Source organism: Pecten maximus, chromosome 5 (assembly GCF_902652985.1).
Source record: "Pecten maximus chromosome 5, xPecMax1.1, whole genome shotgun sequence".
In the NCBI taxonomy this organism is placed as follows: Eukaryota; Metazoa; Mollusca; class Bivalvia; order Pectinida; family Pectinidae; genus Pecten; species Pecten maximus.
The window spans coordinates 36,703,963-36,724,915 of record NC_047019.1 but is presented as its reverse complement, the minus strand read 5'-3'; the positions used below and the strand labels follow the sequence as shown (position 1 = coordinate 36,724,915).

The 20,953-nt window shown below is 34.6% G+C and overlaps 2 protein-coding genes across 2 annotated transcripts; both read right to left on the bottom strand.

Moving 5' to 3' along the window:
• Window positions 1-2,125: 2,125 nt before the first annotated feature.
• On the bottom strand, window positions 2,126-8,240 carry LOC117327930 (amino acid transporter AVT1A-like). Its single transcript, XM_033885177.1, has 8 exons — window positions 6,355-8,240; window positions 6,107-6,212; window positions 5,117-5,285; window positions 4,440-4,628; window positions 3,836-4,077; window positions 3,328-3,534; window positions 2,735-2,948; window positions 2,126-2,555 (listed from the first exon to the last, which is right to left on the bottom strand). The coding sequence occupies exons 1-8, from the start codon at window positions 6,370-6,372 to the stop codon at window positions 2,399-2,401; spliced, it is 1,302 nt and encodes a 433-aa protein (XP_033741068.1). The 5' UTR covers window positions 6,373-8,240; the 3' UTR covers window positions 2,126-2,398.
• A 674-nt stretch (window positions 8,241-8,914) lies between these two features.
• LOC117327928 (amino acid transporter AVT1I-like) lies at window positions 8,915-16,482 on the bottom strand. Its single transcript, XM_033885174.1, has 8 exons — window positions 16,374-16,482; window positions 16,099-16,204; window positions 14,627-14,795; window positions 14,347-14,535; window positions 14,021-14,262; window positions 13,435-13,641; window positions 12,887-13,127; window positions 8,915-9,382 (listed from the first exon to the last, which is right to left on the bottom strand). The coding sequence occupies exons 1-8, from the start codon at window positions 16,389-16,391 to the stop codon at window positions 9,226-9,228; spliced, it is 1,329 nt and encodes a 442-aa protein (XP_033741065.1). The 5' UTR covers window positions 16,392-16,482; the 3' UTR covers window positions 8,915-9,225.
• Between the last annotated feature and the right edge of the window lie 4,471 nt (window positions 16,483-20,953).

Sequence of the window (20,953 nt, the reverse complement as noted above, 5' to 3'; positions counted from 1 at the left end):
AACGAAAATATTAAGATACTACAATGTAAGAACGACTCCCAATAGTTTGTACACCGTCTGTTTTAAAGGAATGAAACATCAGAAAGGGACCATTACACATTTGTCTACGTGCTACCTACCTATCGAATCCTACTGATGTAAATGAATGAATTTGCGAAATGTTATGTACACATCATGGGAAACATAAAAACAGATGCGACATTAAGGTAGGTAGTCCACTCTTTGATTTGATATACAGAGTTCAATATCGTATAATAAATCAGATTTGTATGTAAATATCCAGACTTTGTATTCGATGTAAAAGCAGATACATGTCACTTCATGACTAGTTAAAGTGTTTCTAATTACTATTAGTCACTACTATTACTTTGACATAAACTCCTATGATCAAACGTGTCTATTCTATACGCCATACATACATTATTGATATGTATTGCCTGCTGCATACATATATACATGTCCGGGTTCTAACTTGGATTGATCATCAGGGAAGTAATGTTATACAGATGTTTCGAGCTCTATTTTTGCAGTTTGGAGAGAATTGTAATAGTTAAAATATAAACCGGTGATGATTATGGAAACTTTTTTTATTCGTAAATACGCAGGAACTTGACTTGTTCCTATTGCCGAGAATGGAATATTTAACCCCCGGGTCTTACCTAAAGGTTATTATTATTGACAAAGTTGATTATAAGTGATCTTTGGTAGGACCATGGGATTAAATTACTCATTCTGGGTCTCAGTAACGGGTCAAGTCCGTGTGGGTAAATGCCACCTGATGATTGTCATACAAACCAAAAGAAAGTATTAAATACAATTTATTACGATATATCGACAGCATGTATTCGCATCAGTGTTTATCAATAAATTGAGTTAAAACATACATTAAAATTCACTATTCGATAAATGGTTTAATGTTACGGAAGAATAAAATTAGGACAATTTTGAAATTATTTAAAATGAATAATTTCACTTACAAAAGATATTCATGGCAAAATCATTATTTTTTAAATGCGTTGCCGATCTTCTGCAAGATGCTTTATCTATGTTTACTCACTGTATAATCGGTATTGTGATTAAAAGTAGAAGATGGGAAGTAGACATTTGTTCAGTACTATTATCAACAAAGTCGGCGATTCAGAAAAAGGTAGGTTCAATAAAAATTTCAAAAAACGATTCACTGAATGTATTACTGTTATTTTAAGCTACGGCAAACATCGTCTATATACAAAGTAAACCAATACACATCCAACCAATCCATGCAACTTAGAAAGTATCATCACAGGAAATCTGTTTTATAAAATACTCTAAATCAAAATCCCGGGTGATATAGGATTGCAACGAAATGTGCAACCTGTTAAAAAAGGAAATACGTGTAACAAAACAAAAGACTAACATAGTATATATCAGAGTTTATTTTAGTAGAATGATGTTGCAAAACACTACATATGCTTAAAAATAAGCAGAAACAGAAGCATAATTAAACACGAACACCAGATAAATAATAAAAAGTAATATTCATCAACAAGCAAACGTACTTTTAAAACAATACTTACTCAAATGTAAAAATATTCAAAATTTGAAAAAAAGCTTTTCCTAATAGCGATTTTTAGTGTAATAATGGAATTTCGATGATATAGATAATAATGAAATTCTATAACATATAATACGTTAAGGTATTTTACTCATACCCCCATTTATCAAGAATGATTTGAGGTATTGTCTGTCTTACTGAAAGCTAAGATGACAAATATTATGCATAGATTAAAAACATATTTCAAAACAAATGAATAATACAAAACAAAAGGTAGCATGTGCCTTAACAAAGACATCATTAATTTGTCCTAGACTATCATTACTTCACGACTTAGCCGATGTATGAGTAGCTCTGGGATAAAAGAACAATAACAATATGTTAACACTTTCGTGCTTACGTTTGCTTAATGCCATTTAAGAATAAATATTCTTTGCTGTATGTGTTAGTCCTGCTGATGTATGTCGTTTAAGGATTGTTTTAGATCTTAATTATCCATTAACTTCCGGTATACAGCTTTGAATATTGGTCGGTTCCGGCGTGAGATTTGTAAGGAGGCATCATTGAATGTGTCCATTGTGGTCTTTTTTCTTTTTTTTTTATTCTCTAAATAGACCATGCTCTAGTTTGCAATAACATCCGATTCTGGAAACCTTTGCGCCATTAAGGGATTCGAATAACTGTTTTCAGGTTTTTACTGTAACAGGTCTTTCCGGAAAACTCTGCGGCGATTAGATACTGATCACAAAGGTGTATATACAAATTGGGGTATCTTATTTCCATCCCATCAAGAAGTCGGACAATGGATCTAATGTGTTTCATATGAAATGACAATCGAACTTGTCAGTGTTGTCTAGAGGAGCATTACGTTGCTGTCCTGTTAATATTGACGTAGCAGGGCATGGAGAATGAGTCTGGACTGACGATGTTGATGACAGCGGATACGGAGGCTGCAAGTCCAGCCAAAACACCTATAGCCAGGATCTCGTAGTTCAGCACCTTCCTCCACAGAGGTATGTGACTACAAAAGAGATTTATAACGAATCTGTCAAATAATTAATAACAGATTTACATCATTCAGCAAAGTCATGAACTCAGGATTATATTCCGTATTTATTTTGGATATCGATGATCTTTGAAAATAAATTTAATTGAAATATGATGAAAACAATGATCTTTTTATAGCAATAATATACCTACACGATGCTTCGATTGTTGACGTCTCGACGATCAGATTCCAAACTCATTTTGCACATTTTCATATGGAACATAATAGGACATATGAAATCTAACAATGTCAATGATGACCCTCCGATCAGTGACAAAAGTGAGTTAAATTCTGGTAGAGTTTCAGCTACAAATAAAACACTGGCGACAACCAGGAACCTTGATACACATCTTTTCCAGGTGAAAACTGAAAACAATACAAAGTAATTGTGATATTAATTGCATTATCCCTTCTGATAGTTATTCGCAAATTGTATTTCTTATTGTCATAGTCTTTGGCCATTATTGAAGAAAAGATATGTTTAACGGATATAAACAATGTAACGACACAAATCAATTTCAATTCAATTAGTGTTAGTGTTGACCATCACTTGAACAACTGACGTAACGGCAGGGATATATCAACGTATTGTCATCCAGATGTATTTACCAAAAGTAGTTACATTAGACGTTTCGCCAATTTCATTTATTTTCCAAAACGGAGACATTTTCGGTGAATTGATTACGTTGTTCTAGTGGTTATTTTAGTGGCTTTGTGCTTTACATCAACATATAGAAAAGAATACCTTTTGGTATATGAAGAAGCATTTCGACCTCCTGTATTACTGGACTAAGGACAATGATAATGGCTAACAACAGATGAATAGTGACGAGCACCAAAACAACGTAGGACAGTACTCCTGACGGTAGATTGTTTAAGATATTGGCCTCCAAGGATTGTCCGTACACAAAGTACCCGGCACAGGTAACGGGCAGGTACATAACGGTCACAACTACAAACAATCGGAATACATTATCATTGTAAGGGTTTATGTACCTCGTTAAAGGATGTGGTATGTTTTGATTTCTTTGTTCAATTTTTAACCTCCAGTATATTGTCATGATATTATCTGTACGCATAATACGAAACATCAATCGAGAAAGGAAGATTTCATGAGAGTCAAAATTTGAAAACAATATGATAATGTTTTATAACACAAGAATATTCATCAGAAAGTATCCAAACAGTTTATCGGACGACGACAGCATGATAGTTTTGAGGAGAGTATAAGTATCAAAGGTAGCTTCTCTTACTGATAAATCCGTAACTGACAGCCATTTTAAAATCTCTCTGTTTCCTCATGTCCATTTGAAAAGTAGGGAATGCGGGATGACCTCCGAGAGCAAATACTATCGTCCCTAGTGCTAATGCAATCTTCTGAAAATCAGCGTTTTGATGGTGAACTATTGGCTGTCCCGGCGCATCCAGACCAATACTGACCACTATGATGACCGCAGCTAAAGCAGTAGCTACTGTGGCTCCGTATGCAATCAGCCTATAGACAAACATAAATCATTGTAATATAACTGTATTAATTCGATGTATCTTTAATATACTTTTAAACCGGAGGAAATGTATTAATGCTATGTGAAAGTTCTGAAATAATGTGATATAAGACATCGCATAGGTCATTTTTCTATGAAATGATTATATCAAATCTGGTAAGAAATTCTTTTGTTCTTTTTCCTGGTCAAAAATGTCAAGACACGTACTATTGAATTTCTAGTCAGACATGTTAAGTAGTATCCCTGCTTATTGCATTCATGAAAGAAAACAAATACTAATACAATGTATGAACGGTATACAGTAAAAATAATCCAATGACTTTTAATTCTATAACACATGAAAATGATTTACCAGAAATCTTTTGGCGTTCCGAACCAGGTAAAAGGAACCAGGAATCCGGCGATTATCAATAGCCAGAAACAGAAGGACAAGTCGTGTCCCAGGGCCTGTACTAATGTCTCCATGTTGTCGGCGGCCAGGAGGAGAAACACGACGGCTCCCCCAAACATGGTGGTGTGGAGGCATATTGATACTGTATATCTAAAATACAATACGTGTGTAATTTAGTTTGGTTTGTAGATATTGAGCTGTTTACTATATTGCATCGTTACCGTTGTTTGTCTCAAAGATATATATTTGCATAGCCATAAACAGTTATGTAGTTTATATTTGTCTTTACTACCTTACCTCCGTTACTTTTTGTTGACTCTGTGTTTTTGAACTCTCGATTAATTTGTTTTAATAAGTAGTAACCTAATTAAATGTCAGAGTTCATGCGTCATCAGCTATTTCAGGTCACCGGAGACGAAATCAAATTTTAGTCGCATTTTGTCCCTCGTCCAAAACCCATAAACCATTTCCATTGGAATTTTGCAGAAAATTCGCCCTTTATCACAACTCAGGTGGTCGTTAGCCAATGTTCTTCTTGTTAATTCCTTACATGCTTGTTATGAACTAGAAAAGAACTTTAATGTAACATTGATTACAAATAGATACGATATCAGGTTTGTTTTCCTTTTAAAACCTACCTGCCAATTTTACCGTATGTTTTCTGTCCGAGTAGTTGGTAAGGATTCTGTACATGTCCTTTACAGTCATCAAACATGTCGGACGCCATGGTCCACGCGTCGCCTAATACGATCCCCGTGTATGCCGAAACGACCGCAAAGATTACAATCAATATTAGCCCCGTCCATCCTAGTAACAAAATATCTCGAGTTCAGAAAACTTCTCTGGTCTCGTCTTTATTAACACATAATAACATTTCAAAATCAGTTAAAGTATATATTTGATGGTGTTAGGTTAGTTTAGATTAGGTATGAGACATTGAATTCGTGTTATCAGGGAGACAGTGAATGGCAAATTCCTTCCACATTAGTCGCCACTACATATAGACTTCTCACATTGGTCGCCTCCATATCCCAAATAACAGGGAACATATTTCACCGATATGTATTTATTACAAACAAAAAATGGATTAATGATCAATCAAGTGTCATCGCTGTTTTCAGTCTAGTTCAGTAAGTTGGTAGTATCAAATAGTTTCATGTCTTTTATTTTCAAAAATAATCATGTCTTCGTACAGTTGCTATAGTTACTATTGTGTATTTCATAATATAGTATCTGCTATTACAATCATAAATACTATACGACTGGTATCACATCACAAATTGTTACAGCACTCAAGTCAACGACGGGAAATAATATTCGTCCATAGAAAAATGCCCGGGGTTTTTCCATGAACTTTCGTTTCTTCACCATTTAACATTTAACTAAAGAGTCTAGACATTTTTCAATATAAATGAAGATGCATTAAAATAGCAAGATTAATGTAATCATATTCTGTCTTTACTTTAATACTATATCGTCTATGCATAAAAATAAAATTAATGAAATGAATAACAAAAACACACACGGTATGGACTTAACATAATAGATAGGAAACTTCAGCTACAGATACAAGATACAGTCATCCTAATAGAGTATGCACATGTTGTATACTAGGAGAATTGTATTACCCATGTCGTCCACAGCCTTGGGTAGAGCCAGTATTCCAGTACCTGCGATCTCCCCGGCAATAAAGACGGCAGTTGACGGGATTGATAACCCCTTCTCTTTTGGAATCTTAAAAAATTAATAAATTAAACAAAATTGCGTTGAAATATACATAATCATTTTATCGATTATATATGTCTTGAAATCTGTTAAACGATATAATAATGTACATGTATTTCCTAGTTTTGATATGCCACCAACAAGTACTTACCAATAATTCAGTTGACATTTTAGGTAGAAATGAAATACTTCTAAAGCAATTAGTCAGAATTCATGTATCCGGGTTTTTGCCAGTTTTCCATCGTTGTAAATAGCACACAATGGAAAATGTCCTCATGTTATACGGTCAATACAAACAGTGCCATTGTACAATGCAGTAACGATGAACGTCAAAATAGGACTAGACGATCCAAACCTGCTCATGACAGAGAGACGATAAATGACACAGTTCAATAATGATAAGGAGGACATCGACTGGGCCACAAATAGGTCAATTTAAAAAACAAATAATGAAAGTAAACGTGAAAAAGGTTACTAACAAACGCAATAGTGTTACTAATTTTAGATAGGGATTCCCTATACCAATTTTGTGACACCAGCCACAATATAGGTCAACCGTTACAGTTGAGTGTATTTCCGTGTAATAAGTGGGTCCAAGTACATTGTATACACATTCACATTACAATAAAAACAACACGTACATGATACACTGGTCCAATGATGAAAAAGCAACACTTGCAATGATAAACGTGTGCATTTAATTTTCATATATATTGTGAAATAATTGAATGAGTAGTGATTCCGTAGGCATATTGGTAGTTTGAGGACATGTTATATGTAAATGTTATAAATGTGTTGCGTTGCAGAATAAAATGCATAGCTATATGCTATGTTTATCAGTAAGATGTAATTCTCGGTGAATCAATGAGCTTCTAGTATCTGTTCAGATAAAACAGCTAAAGAAAATTATAAAATTTCCTAAATCAACACTGCATTTATGTGATGAAAAAGAAAGTGCTTTTTTGTCGAGGAGTATAGCTTATCTGTCGTTCCGCTCAGATGCATACAGATGGTAGCATATTATACATCAAAATCGTTTTCTTTCAAAGAGAGGGACTTATAATAAATGTGCATGGTTGTGAAAATAAGGGTGGCGGACTTTACATAGTAGATGTGACTTATAGTTAGGATCTCTGCCTAAGGATTGCTATGTAGCCGAATATTTGCGGAATGTGTTACATGATTAATGATAGCATATCACTTTCAGGGTTTTTCCTTAGTTTGGAACTAGAAAGAGTAACGTTTTAAGGCAAAGTAAAACATACTTCCATCGACTTTGCTGAAGGCTAAATACTAAAATAATTGATATTTCAAAAGGTTTGTTTAGGATATCAAGTCATTTTTATTATTTGATATTAAGTAGGTGTTTTGATATCAAGTCAGGTCTTTGTCGGATATCAAGTCAGGTATTTTAATGGATATCAAGTCAAATATTTCATTGGACATCAACAAGTTGTTTGTTGGATATAAAGTCAAGACTTTTGTTTGATTTCAAATCAGTTCTTTTATTGGATATCAAGTCAGGTCTTTTATTTGATAGCAGGCCAGGTTTTTTGTTTGATATCAGGTCATGTCTTGTATTGGTTATCAAATCAAGTATCTTTTAGGATATCAAGTTAGGTATTGTTTTGTGATAGAAGTGGTATTAAGGAGCAAGTGCAAAAGAAAAGATACAGCGATCACAGAAATGACCCGTACACGTATACTTTACCTGTCAAAATCGCAAAAATAAACGCCCACATTAACAGTTTATATAAGCATGAAATGCTGTTGGACTAGTCCCTACCAGCAGAACCTTTCAGTTGTGTGTAAGAGGTTTAATAACATGAACTAGCCTTTGGCCAGGCACAGTCTTAAACTAGAAACCAGTAACAACACACGGGAAACGGTAAGCACTATAACAGGATAATGAAACGGAAAATGCGAATTGTGCTAATTTAGTTCCGACATATATAACACCTGCAGCTAAGACCGTTCCAACATTTAATAACTTGTTTGAAATCATGAACTTAAATGGCTGTTCTATTAGCCTCCGCCGGCTGGGGTGGTCAACATGTGTTCGCGAGGACAAGTGATCGTAAAATTTCAAACGTTGCCTGACATTAATCCAGACACTATTAAAAAGCCACCACTAATGTTAGCCTGTAGAGTAGACTGTATACAGGATATTAAAACTTATCAAATTTCCGGAAGTAATTCTTGTTTTATCCCATAGCTACGCTTGTTTCACAACTGATATGACACGTGATAAAATTCATAGCAGTGTACTATTGTTTTGTTTACACACCGCGGTGTGTAACCATTTTTAAGCCTCCGATTGGTCATTTGTGACCCCCGACAAATCTGATTGGCTAACTTCCGGCCTTTGACCACGGATTATTTTTACTACTCTCACTTATTCTTTTTTGTCCTCTGTCTGTAAAAAATCAACGTGGACACGTTTTGTGGATTTGCCGGTGGTCAACATTAGGGTAACTTGGTGAGATTGGTGTCCTCATGGAAATGTCGAGTTATCTGGGGTTTGTGTCCTACAAATATAATTTGATGATGGTAGAATAGACGATACACGTAAGCAAGATATTGCATCGGTTAACGTAGGCCTAAGCCTACAGTAGAGTTTCCCATTTCCTAGTACAGTAGTAGCTATAGTTCGGTATCATTAGGTACGGATATTGTACCAACAGAAAAAAATCAACGAAGAAACACTTTCTTATCATTCCACTTACCTTTAATACAAATATATTTCCCAAACACAAAAATGTAAGAAAAAAATCATTTTGGAACAGTTGTCTCGTGTCAGTAAACTGATTAGATTTCGTGTTACTACATTGACAAACGTGAAATGCATATTGCTCAGCACTCCTGCTCGGTTTCCAAAATATTTGTTGAAATGCACGGTATCCTAAATTAACAAGTAATAGAATACGAAATCCAGGAAAGGACCGATAATTGAATCTGACAATGATTAGTCTAATATTCAGCGGTGACGTTCGACTTTGAATATATTTGAGCGAAGTCATTGTCACGTAGAGGCCCTGGTTATATTAATATAACAGGGCACGGAGAATGAGTCTGGACTGACGATGTTGATAATGGCGGACACCGTGGCAGTCACTCCGGCCAGAACACCTATACATATTATTTCGTAGTTCAGTACCTTCCTCCATGGGGCTATCGGTCTGCAAAATAGAAACGGCATATGTAAAATACAAAATGTACATTTTCTTTATTTCATTCTCATTTAAAGGTGGTACACCTTCGACAGAAAGTATTTTTTTATCAATTTAAAACACGAATAGACTCGTATGTATTTTTCTTCAGCAATAAAAGTTACACACTTGACATTATTACCACACTCGGAAAGTTTCATCTTCTTATTTATCTTTAAAATTAAAAAAAAAAAAAAATTATAAGGCTCCGCCTTCATATTGAATAAAATACTATTTGCACATTTACAAAATCTGAAAACAGAAACACAAGCGAGTAGGAACCACATGGCAAAGCGAGGAAGGCAACATAACGTTTCCAGACAGAAGGAAACATAAGAGGGAAGGATTTTAATCGGGGAGACTGCACACACCGGTGGAATTATAAACGACAATGGAATCTGAACTCATGCAGAAATTACACAGTTGAGTTTTTGTTGGAGAGGCAAGTGTGTAGCGTACACACGTACGTAGTGTAAAGTTCGGTTTGTCGTCATCTTTACTGAAAACTCTAAGCATTATGATGTAATTGAATCAATGGTTAGGATTTCTTTTGTGATATGTAGTGATTGCAGAATCACTATTTATAGTTCACCAGCTTAAACCTGTTGATAACTCACACCTGTATCAATCCAGCGAAATGGGGCCGAAGGGGGTAACGCTTAGAATGCGTTTCGGTTCGTGGGCTACAACAGGCACAGGATCGTGAATTTTCGCAACGGATAATATTGAAATGTTTATTTAGTTTTTATTTTCTGTTTGCATTAAAACCTCGCCATTAAATGTTGTAGTTATATTAGGCAATAGGCAATATATATATAGTTGTCCAAGCTGAAACAAATAAGTCCAGCATATTTGTCTTCTTCTGTATGTAAATCTCTCCCGGAATGCACTGCAATCAAGGTCAAGTGTATGCAAAGTATATTATAATGTTCAAAAGTTCGAATCTTCTTGGCTTCATTCCGATGTTATAAAATTATTCTTTTTATTTGTAGGTCTTAATTAGGCATATGTATATGGACTAAATGTCATTTAATGTCAAAATAACAAAATTACAATTTATTACACTATGACGGAGGTGAAGCATCTTTAAACAAATGTTATTGACATCATAGTACAGTTAAATGGATTAAATATTAGGCAACTACCTTGTGGCTAGAATATTTCAGGGGGAAACAGAAGCATAATTAGATTTTACAGCTATTTTGAAATAAAATGCAAAACAGTATGGATGCATTGTGAATGTAAACAATTAAAGGGAGGTAACTCCATATTGATTGCATAGCAAGCAATGCCACACAAACATACGAATTCGCACATCCTACCACACACAAACATACACACATACAAACAAAACATAGTTGTCATACTTTAATGTAAATAAGATTTTGCCAATAATGCATCAGTCATGACCACCAAAGCTGCGTATTGATTTATTTGATGTATACACGTTATTAGATTTTTTTTATTTTCTTCAACCAATTTCATTTCAAGAAATTATTGACTTTCAATATGTCAAAAGGATTGGACATCAGACTAGGCCTATGTAAGTCCTTTAAATTAATAAAAAAAAATAGTACAATTACTATCAATATCTTTATTATTTTGCAATGATATTTCCTATCACAAGTAAAGGAAGAGAACTTCAAATTATTTTGAGTGCTGAAGAAATCCTTTATATGAATTATCATCACACCTTTGATGTAGATTTACGCATGAGTTATCAAGCACGGACCTATGGGAAACAAGTAATAAAACCCCTGTGTATAAACACATCGACCATTTACCAAACAGAGATGGATGCCAGTTCATCAGTAACTCAGCATATTATGGTATTTTATAATAGGACATATATCGTTTTAATGTGCAGAATGAATTTTACTTATGTTTGAGTTCACTCATATGATATAATAAGAATAGTAAAATTAGAACTTTAGCCATAACCTTATATCCAATCCTTTTGACATAAAGAAATTCAATACAATTTTGTTGAAATTGAAATAGTAAAATTATAATATATCATTATAAAGTACAAAACACCATATTGTTGTCATATAACAATATCCATCCAGTTCAGCCAGTCAAAAATCAATATCAATACTATTGTTGTTTAATTATAATTCACATCATAGTATACCTAATAGCTCTATGCTCTAGCTCAAGCAATAGTTAAGTGCCATTTATAATGCTTATATTTAGATTTTGAGGAATATTACATATCACACCTTTTAGTTTGAGATATATATTCAGTAATACTTTGAAGGATAAATGTATTGATATTAGTGGTATACATTACGCAACCGTCCAGAAGAGTATGTAGATCATAGTGATCATGATATAGCTATTTGTGATATACTTTGATGCAATTGTCTCCTTTTGTGTGTCTTCGGCAGTATGCTTCAGTGAGTTAGCACTATAAATCGGCAAAAGTTCCGGCCAATCACATGGAGACTTAACACAAACATTACGCAGCCTCCCAAAACACACATACGCACTTACCACACGCATGCATATCCCACGCACGGGAGGCTGTCCTTGGATGACCTTGGCTGTTGGTAGGACGTTAAACAAATTAAACCAAACCAAACCAAGTCTCCTTTTGTTAGTATAAAGTGAACAATCAAATATATATTGCTGGGCATTTTCATGGTTACGTCTACATTCTGATCTGCTGATTCACTCAGGTGGTCACAGTATAGATCAGAGTGTAGATTACTGGCATTGTTTCCTTCAACAATATCTCTTAAATACTTTGGACTTTTATCGTTTAGAATTTGATACATTATCATTACCTTATCTAGTTTTCGTCTGGAACTGAGAGATTCAATACCAGTTTCTGCATAAAGCTTTTTGTGTGGTGTCCCTCGTCTCAATCCTTTAATTATTCTTAGTGCCTCTTATTGATTTGTCTCTATAATATCTTTATTTGGATTGGTACATCTAATAGTATATGTACAATATATAAACTAAATATGTATACTATATTTAGTACAAGAAAAACAAATTAAAGAGGAAGATAAAGGAGGAACAACAACATATAAAAGTAATACATGTGCAGCCATATTAAACTACATGTAACAAGTTTATATCAGAAATTAAATGTAAAAATGTACTTTCTTTTAAAAAAAAATGAGACTTTTTTTCATTGTTATGTCATTATTATGGCTTTCCAGACATAAAGATAAAACGCTTGGATTTTCCTATAAATACTTATTATATATAAGATATATACAAGATACAAAAAGTGGTATTTGACGTCATACACCTATGCAATTAACATACATAGGCCATGACACCACAAAGACATGTATGTACACTTTTGATGGGTTAAACAATAAATTTAAAAAGAGTGGAAAATTCGATGACAAAAATACCCCTTTCGTGGATCAAATTTTAGTACCAGAAGTCATTCCTCCCAAATAAGGTCACAATGTGATACTAGGATATATTAACTTTTAAAACTACGGTAGCACTTACTCAAATTTCTCATCCAAGGGAGCCTGCACATCCATAGTAACCATGGCGACATTATTACCAGCGTTTGCCTTCAGTTTACACATTCTCATATGGAATAATATAGGACATATAAACACTAGTATTGTCAGGGAAGAACCACCAATCAGCGACAAGACATATTCGAATTTTGGGATAGTCTCCGCCACAAACAATACACAGATGAGAACAAAGGACCTGGTGACACACCTCTTCCAGGTAAATTCTAAAACAAAATGCAATTTCTTGTTAATTTCAGTTAAGTTGTTTGATACAAATGAGTTTTATTTACATGTCTAACACATCAATCAGTTTGTTTTTTTCACATATCATCCATCGCCACTATTCTTATATTCTTATCACTTATAAAACGAAAACAAAAACAGGTCAAAGGTAAAAAAAAGATACTTAAATAACAAAAAAAAAACACTACATTATCATTCAATGGTTCATTTCTGATATTGAAACTATTGTAAATACGTAATTAATGTACATATATCAAAACAATTTCCCCGTAATTCAACACTGTATACCTTTTGGCACATGAAGTACCATGTCGACTTCCTGTAAAAGCGGATTGAGAATTATAACAAAGGCTGACAACAGATGAATGGTAATCAGTATTAGGGCAACGTAAGTCGGTCCTCCAGGTGGTAGGTTGTTTATAATATTGGCATCCAGGGAGTCTCCGTACACAAAGTATCCAACAGAAGCCACGGGTAGGTAAAGACAACTCACTACTGTAAATAATGGGAAAATAAGATGCACGTGTCAAAAGGGAACGGTATTCGTATCATTATGGTATCATTATGATGCTTGTGCATAAATTGCAACTTTAAATATGAATATAACAATTGATAAATATATGCCAAAATTAATGAAAACTATATTATATATCTGTCTTCCTCCTAGGACTCGCAAGTTGCTCTAGTAGCCGAAGTATGGAAAGATAAAAGTCAGAAAGACAAACAAAAATGTTTAAAAGAACAGGTGTTTTAATTGATTTAACTTGGCACATTGTAATTAAAACGTTGACTTCTTACGAAGTAGTATCTATATGTTTAGCTCATAACACTTTGTATTAACGATGCACAATTTTAAAAACTTTATTTGACCTACTTATAAAGGTGAGGAAGATTGATTTTCGGAAGTCCTTCTGCCTATTCATGTCCACTTGTAAAGTAAGAAAATTCGGATGACCTCCTAGAGCAAACACGATAGTTCCCAGTGCTAACATAAACCCCTCACCGTTGATCTCATGATGGCGTACTTTCGGCTGTGTTGGGGCCTCCTCACCTACACTAACCAATATTATAGCTGTAGTCGAAATGGTGGAAAGAGTAGATCCGTACGCAATCAACCTTGAAAAGTAAAGATAAGATTTGTCATGAAAGTCAATTTGTTAAAATACAGAAAAACGAAAATGTTCAATTTGATATGATTACCAGAAATGTTTAGGCGTTCCAAACCAAGTAAGAGGAAGCAGGAGTGTAATTAAAATCAGCACCCAGAAACAGAAGGAAAGGTCGTATCCAAGAGTCTGTACTAAGCTTTGCATGTTGTCCGCGGCCAGCAGCAGAAACACGACCGCTCCCCCGAAAACGGTTGTATGCAGGCTTACCGATAACACATATCTGCAATACGAAACACTTGGATTTATAATGGGATCATATAAATGCATTACGATAGTATTCAAACATAGCTTGTCTTTGTCTCATCACATACCTGCCTACTTTATCGTAGGTTTTCTGCGCAAGAAGTTGATAAGGATTTTGTATGTGTCCTTTACAGTCTTCAAACAACTCAGATGCCATGATCCAAGCCTCACCAAGAAGGATACCAGTATACGCCGAGATGATCGCAAACACCACAATCAATATCAGTCCCGTCCATCCTAGATAATCATAGCAACACACCAGTATAAGTATCCGACAAAATGAATCTACCTGTTTATCTCGATAGGTATATCATAACACCCTCGACATAACATAAACCAGCATCATTCTCTCTGACACTGTGAATCTACCCGCCTATCTCGATAGATATATCATATCGCCCTCGACATATCATAACATAGGAGAATCTACTGGCATTATTACTAACCTAGATATACTTAAACACCCTCGATGTCAGATATGACCAGCCTTGTTAATCATGTCATTACATCAGTATCAGTCTCGGGTACCCGTATTTTACTAGTGAAGTAGAACATACCACCCTCGATCATATCTTAAAATCATGAACTGCATAGTTTGAAAGAAACTTCATTCAACCTGAAACCGATATATATTTAGTATAAATAGACTATCCTAGCAGCAGCTCTTTCGTTTTTAATTTTAATTACATACATCCATTATATATATATTTTTTAATTATTTTATATTTTAAATATTTTGCATGATGAACAGCATCAGGTTTCATTTCAAAAGTGGAATTTAGATTGGAACGTTGACAAAGCCTCAAAAGAATATTAAAACAAATAGCTCATTGACGTTCCAAATGATAATCTAGTTTACACAAATGCTGATTATGAGGGATATTTGGAGTGATTACCGACTGTTTGGAATATATGTGTGACTACGTGCCTGTATGGGACATATTTGTGACTACGTGCCTGTATGGGACATATTTGTGACTACTTGATTGTGTGGGGTTAATTTGTTACTACATGACTGTATTGGACATATTTGGTGACTTTGTGACAGGGTGGCATATATTTGCTGACTACCTGTTTGAGTTATATTGTATATTGTATAGTGATATATGATTGTGTGAGATATTTTTTGTGAATACCTGTTTTGGATATTTTGGGTGACTGCCTGCATTGGATGTTTTAGTTAAATACCTGTCTTTAATAGTTTGGGAAACTACCCGTGTGGGATATTTTGGGTAACTATCTGTTTGGCATATATGTGTGGGATATTTTGGGTGAATACCTGCCTTGGATATTTTGGGTGATTACCCGTGTTAGATATTTTGGGTGAATATCTGTGTGGGATATATTGGGTGAATATCTGTGTGGGATATTTTGGATGATTGCCTGTTTGTGATATTTTGGGTGATTGCCTGTGTGGGATAGTTTGGAGGAATATCTGTTTTCGGATATTTTTAGTGATTACCTGCATGGGATAATTTAGGTGATTACCTGTGTGGGATATTTTGTGTGAATACCTGTCTTTAATAATATGGGTGATTACCTGTATCCTCCACAGCTCTTGCTAAGGAAAGTATACCTGTCCCAGAAACATCCCCAACGATAAATACGGCAGTGTTCACTATACCTAATCCCTTCTCCTTGGGAATCTATGGAGAAAGATGGAGAATAATTATAATTGTATTAATACATGTATTAGTTTTCTTGAATTCATCATTGCCGTTCTATACTCTTACAAGCAACATAAACCATCGAATTGTATGTAAATGATGATTCTAAATAACAATAAAAAATGTCTTGTACGCTACCATTACTTACCAGATACTTAGATGACATTTCAAGAAATATTCCTTCACAAAGGTACAATTCACACTGTCTAGAAATATGTATGTGACACGTCGACCAGGAATTCGTTTTGCTCTGTTGATATCGCAGTGATGATATTGTTGAATGAGGCCATATGTTGTATTTATATATCGCAAATAGGATCAAAGGGTTAGAGGTGGATATCAATCATCAATATTTAATGAAATGGAGGACATGACTTGATACAATCAATATATAAATGTAATAGTAATAAGATACAGAAAGGCGACATGGACGATCGAATATAAAGCCAGACTGAAAACTGGAAGAGTACCTTGTGTAGTAACCTTTAACCTTTTCATTCCGGTATGCAAGCATTGTCAACAATCCTCCAGAAACAATGGTACATGTACATCTTGCAATCGTTCAGTAAACTCAAGAATATTTTCCTGGAACCACCTATACTAGCTTACCGCAGAGCAAAAATCATCAAAGATTTGGTATTCAGTGGTAATTAAGCTACCTTCAACCTTTCATGTTACTGTCATTGGCTGTTTCGAGACATGTAACAGTAAGAGGTGTAAACTTTGCCCGTATACTTAAAGCAACAATTCATTAAATTGTAAGACTTACGGACACAACTACCGCATATAATACACCTAATTGCTTCTGCTAAATGTAGCATGCAGTATGTAGTAGAGACCAAAACATCATTCAATCTGAAGATAAACAAACACCGAGACATTTTAACATGCCGAGCCATACATGGCATGTCATGCAGGTTGTCCCAATTGACCACTGCAGAAGAGATGATCAGCAACGCCAGAATAAGGAAGGGCATTGGATCAACCAACTCCAAACCGGCTACCCATTCGACATGATTCCCCATATGTTAACATCTTAACATCCTACCTTATGTCAGTAGCGAATCCACCGCCTTTGTCATTCATCTGTAGTTCGAATGATCGGATATTTATTCAAAATTATAGTTTGAAATTCTCGCCATCAATAAATTGATGATTTACACAGGATATAATAGCTCTAGTTTACTCCAAGATCCATGTCCCTGATACGATCAGTGGACGGAAAAAACCCACTGCGGAATTCCCCGCCTTTCCCAAATGTAGTCCTACGCCATCCTATTTTTAGTAGGAGTGTATATGTTTGTTTTTCAAACCTCAAAACATTATTCTTCATCCTCGTATATAGGGAAAACCCACTTCGTGTGAAACAGCAGCTGATAGGCTAAGTCAGTTGTTTGAGTAGAAGTAATTTGTTTTGAACGAGTCGTCCTGATATATACTCGTCCGGATGGTGTCACCCAAAATAAGACTTCCGACCGCCCTTTCGATAGATCTTTAATGTTAAAATTACTTTTTTTCGATATAACCACATTGGAGTTATTAAGATATTTATTCAATTTACGTTGAAGCAAACTATTTTATTCAGGAATATGGGATTTGCCTCCCGACATTGTCATTGCTCGCCGCTGCCGGCTTGTTGGGCCGAGTATTGTGGGACGCAATGAACCCACTGCGGAGATAAAAAAAAAACCATTTGCTACATAGCACGCGCTGTCATCATATCGATTCAACTTGTGGTGTTATTTTGCTAAACCTTTTATTTTGATGTATTTATACCATATGTACGACACCTAAGACGTTTTCTAATCAATAACAATAGGCTTTCGGCGATTTAATGATCGACCGAGAGGATCATTACTACCAACATAACGATAATGTTCGTTGTTTATCTACTAAACTTGTGTAACATGTTCTATCTATATGTGATCGTTTGTAATTTACTTTTGTCTTGATTAATGGTCCGATTTCCTCGACAGTTCAACTATTTACTTGCTGTGCTGTCGTTATTACTACATGACCAATTGTGTAATAGTAATTAGATATATTAACCAAATTGTAAAATATACATTTTAATACAAATATTTGCTGTTTTGAAACCACCTTTATATATTTTTGTAAATGTAATACTGGAAATTATGAGATTTGAGTAATTATCGGACACGATTCACCATCAAATCCATATTTTAACATATTTCAACCCATTTTGAGTTTGTTCAGTCACCCCCTGGGTATCAACACCTCAGGACCTTAACATCACTTGATACTCCCTAAAGGACAAAATAGCAGTATGATTAATTTTATTCTAAGTTTTTACTCTTTTGTATAATCAATGTTACTTGTTTCCGAAGTTGCTGAATTCAAAAGTCATTTTGTTTCGTCTTTCTCCGACCCCTGTCTGTCTGTCTGTCTGTCTGTCTGTCCCTCTGTCTGTCCCTCTGTCCCTCCGTCCCTCCGTCCGTCTGTTTGTATGTTTGTATGTTTGACTGTATGTATGTCTGTTAGTCTTAGTCTGTGTTAGTATCTTTGAGCGTTGTTATTAACTATCAATATTGATAATTTTTTTCTTCAATAACAACAAAATTTAAAAACAATGTAGTTCTCTTAAAACCATTAGGAGTAATAATGAACAGTTGGATATATAATTGTTTCATTGTTTATTGTTTGAACTCTATTTAATAAACAACCAATCGATGAGACATTAAGCAGCTGTGTAGAAACACAAAATTAATATTCTGTTGAAACTTTCGGTTTTACGCTTTGACCCCTACAAGAAAATGATGTTCTAACTAAAAATCGATAATGCAAGTTTTGTCACATTTTGAAATTAACGAAACTACCAGACATGATACATTTAACACAACAGAATAATTCCTAATGACATCACGACGAGTAAATGCACGTAAAACATTGTGCAATGACGCGTTAATAGTAACTTAAATCGATACCTTCAGCTCCTTACGGCGTTCATGTTTCAGCTGAGATTGTTGGTGGTGCCGGACACGTCTTGATAAATGTATCCGTTGGAAAACAATATCTTTCAGTAAAGGATTACTACCTAATAATAATGTAGTAATTTTGTACCGTTCATATCATCTTAGTTGTTTTTTTTTTAACTTATTTTACTAAATGTTAGCCATATTAAATTTGTTGACAGATATTTATGTTTCCGGATTTCCGGCTTGCCATACGCCACCTGTTTAAATGTTAAGCTAATAGTTGTTACTTTAGCATACATTGCTTAGTGTAGATTGCGTGAGATAGCGATATATAGCAAAGCATTAATTAATATATTAATTTCTCGGCCTTCATTACATTATTGCTGCTAAAGTAATTAAGTATGATTAAGTATTGATAACGTTTCATTTCAGCATCACCCTTTTATGTTTTACTGACAGTAGCTTATCTTGATAGCTTACTTTCCAGTCTAAACTTACTCACAATTTGTATTCAAAATTCCTTTTTGCGTAAATAAAATGTTTATACCTTATGACATTATCATAAGCTATTCGATTTGAATGATTCAAAATAGCATATCATTGTATTGGGCATGGGATGTTTTATCGTAATTACTGATCAGTTTGTGAGAGCCGAACCAAATCCGTATCTCTCCCTTGATTTACTAAAATGTTACCTGGTTTACATTTCCCTGCCATAATCAGGGTATGACTTATCTCCTGAAATATGACAATGCACAGGCAGACTTTATTTAAACCGGAAGTACACACCTCAAGCAAATCATGAATAACACAATACAATCAATCAATTGGTATCCTGTCAATATTAGTCTGTATTGTTATAGTAACACTCTACTGCTTCATTCCCTTGATGATATTATCTGGATGTCTAAATTACCAGTGCAGACGACAATGAATCTGAATTTGGAAAGAATGTACACATCACAAAATCTTCGTTCCGAAATATACTACCTTTCCCGAGACAGATATACCAACAAGGGTAATGATGGCTGCCTTTTCTATCTTGACTAGTAAATAACATTTCCAAACAAGGCCGCCCCGATAGGCTGTATTTTTGTCGAGTACTGATAGCAGGGTTGGAACGGTGTTTAATGTTTAAATTATTTTATTTTTCTCCTAGGATTATTTCGGTGGATGTCAGGGTCCAGAACCTGGTGATTTTCTTTCTAGCATCATAGAACTTCAGTAAGCTAACGATAGTTCAGTATTTTCATGTGTTTTTTTTTTAATATAACGAGAAAGATGCATACAAACAATATGGAAACAATACGTCTGGCAACATCTTCCTATAAACAACTGAACAATTTTCAGATGTAAAGAATGTCCGCAGCATTTATAATTGCACTTGAACATGAAAAAACGTCGCCACCATTAACAGCTGTAGGCCTTCATTGCCTGACGTACTACGACATGCAGCTCTAAAAGTGACAGACAACTACGAGAGGCCTACATCAATATAATGTGAAATAACCCTGTATATACATAAAGGTGTATTCAAATGAGATTAACTCGTGTGTTTTAAACGACCATTATCAACGATGATATATATAAAATATTAGGGGACATTTTGGTGTGTGTTATTATCTCTGTGCAATCTGTGACGTTATAACAAGTGATAAAAGATTACATCGATACGAAGCATGTCAAGATATTGAGTACCGACAAGATGATTTCTCTATCATGCAATAAAAGTAACGAGTTCGATATACTGATGTGATGTAACATATATCAAATGTTTATCATAATAGCTGGT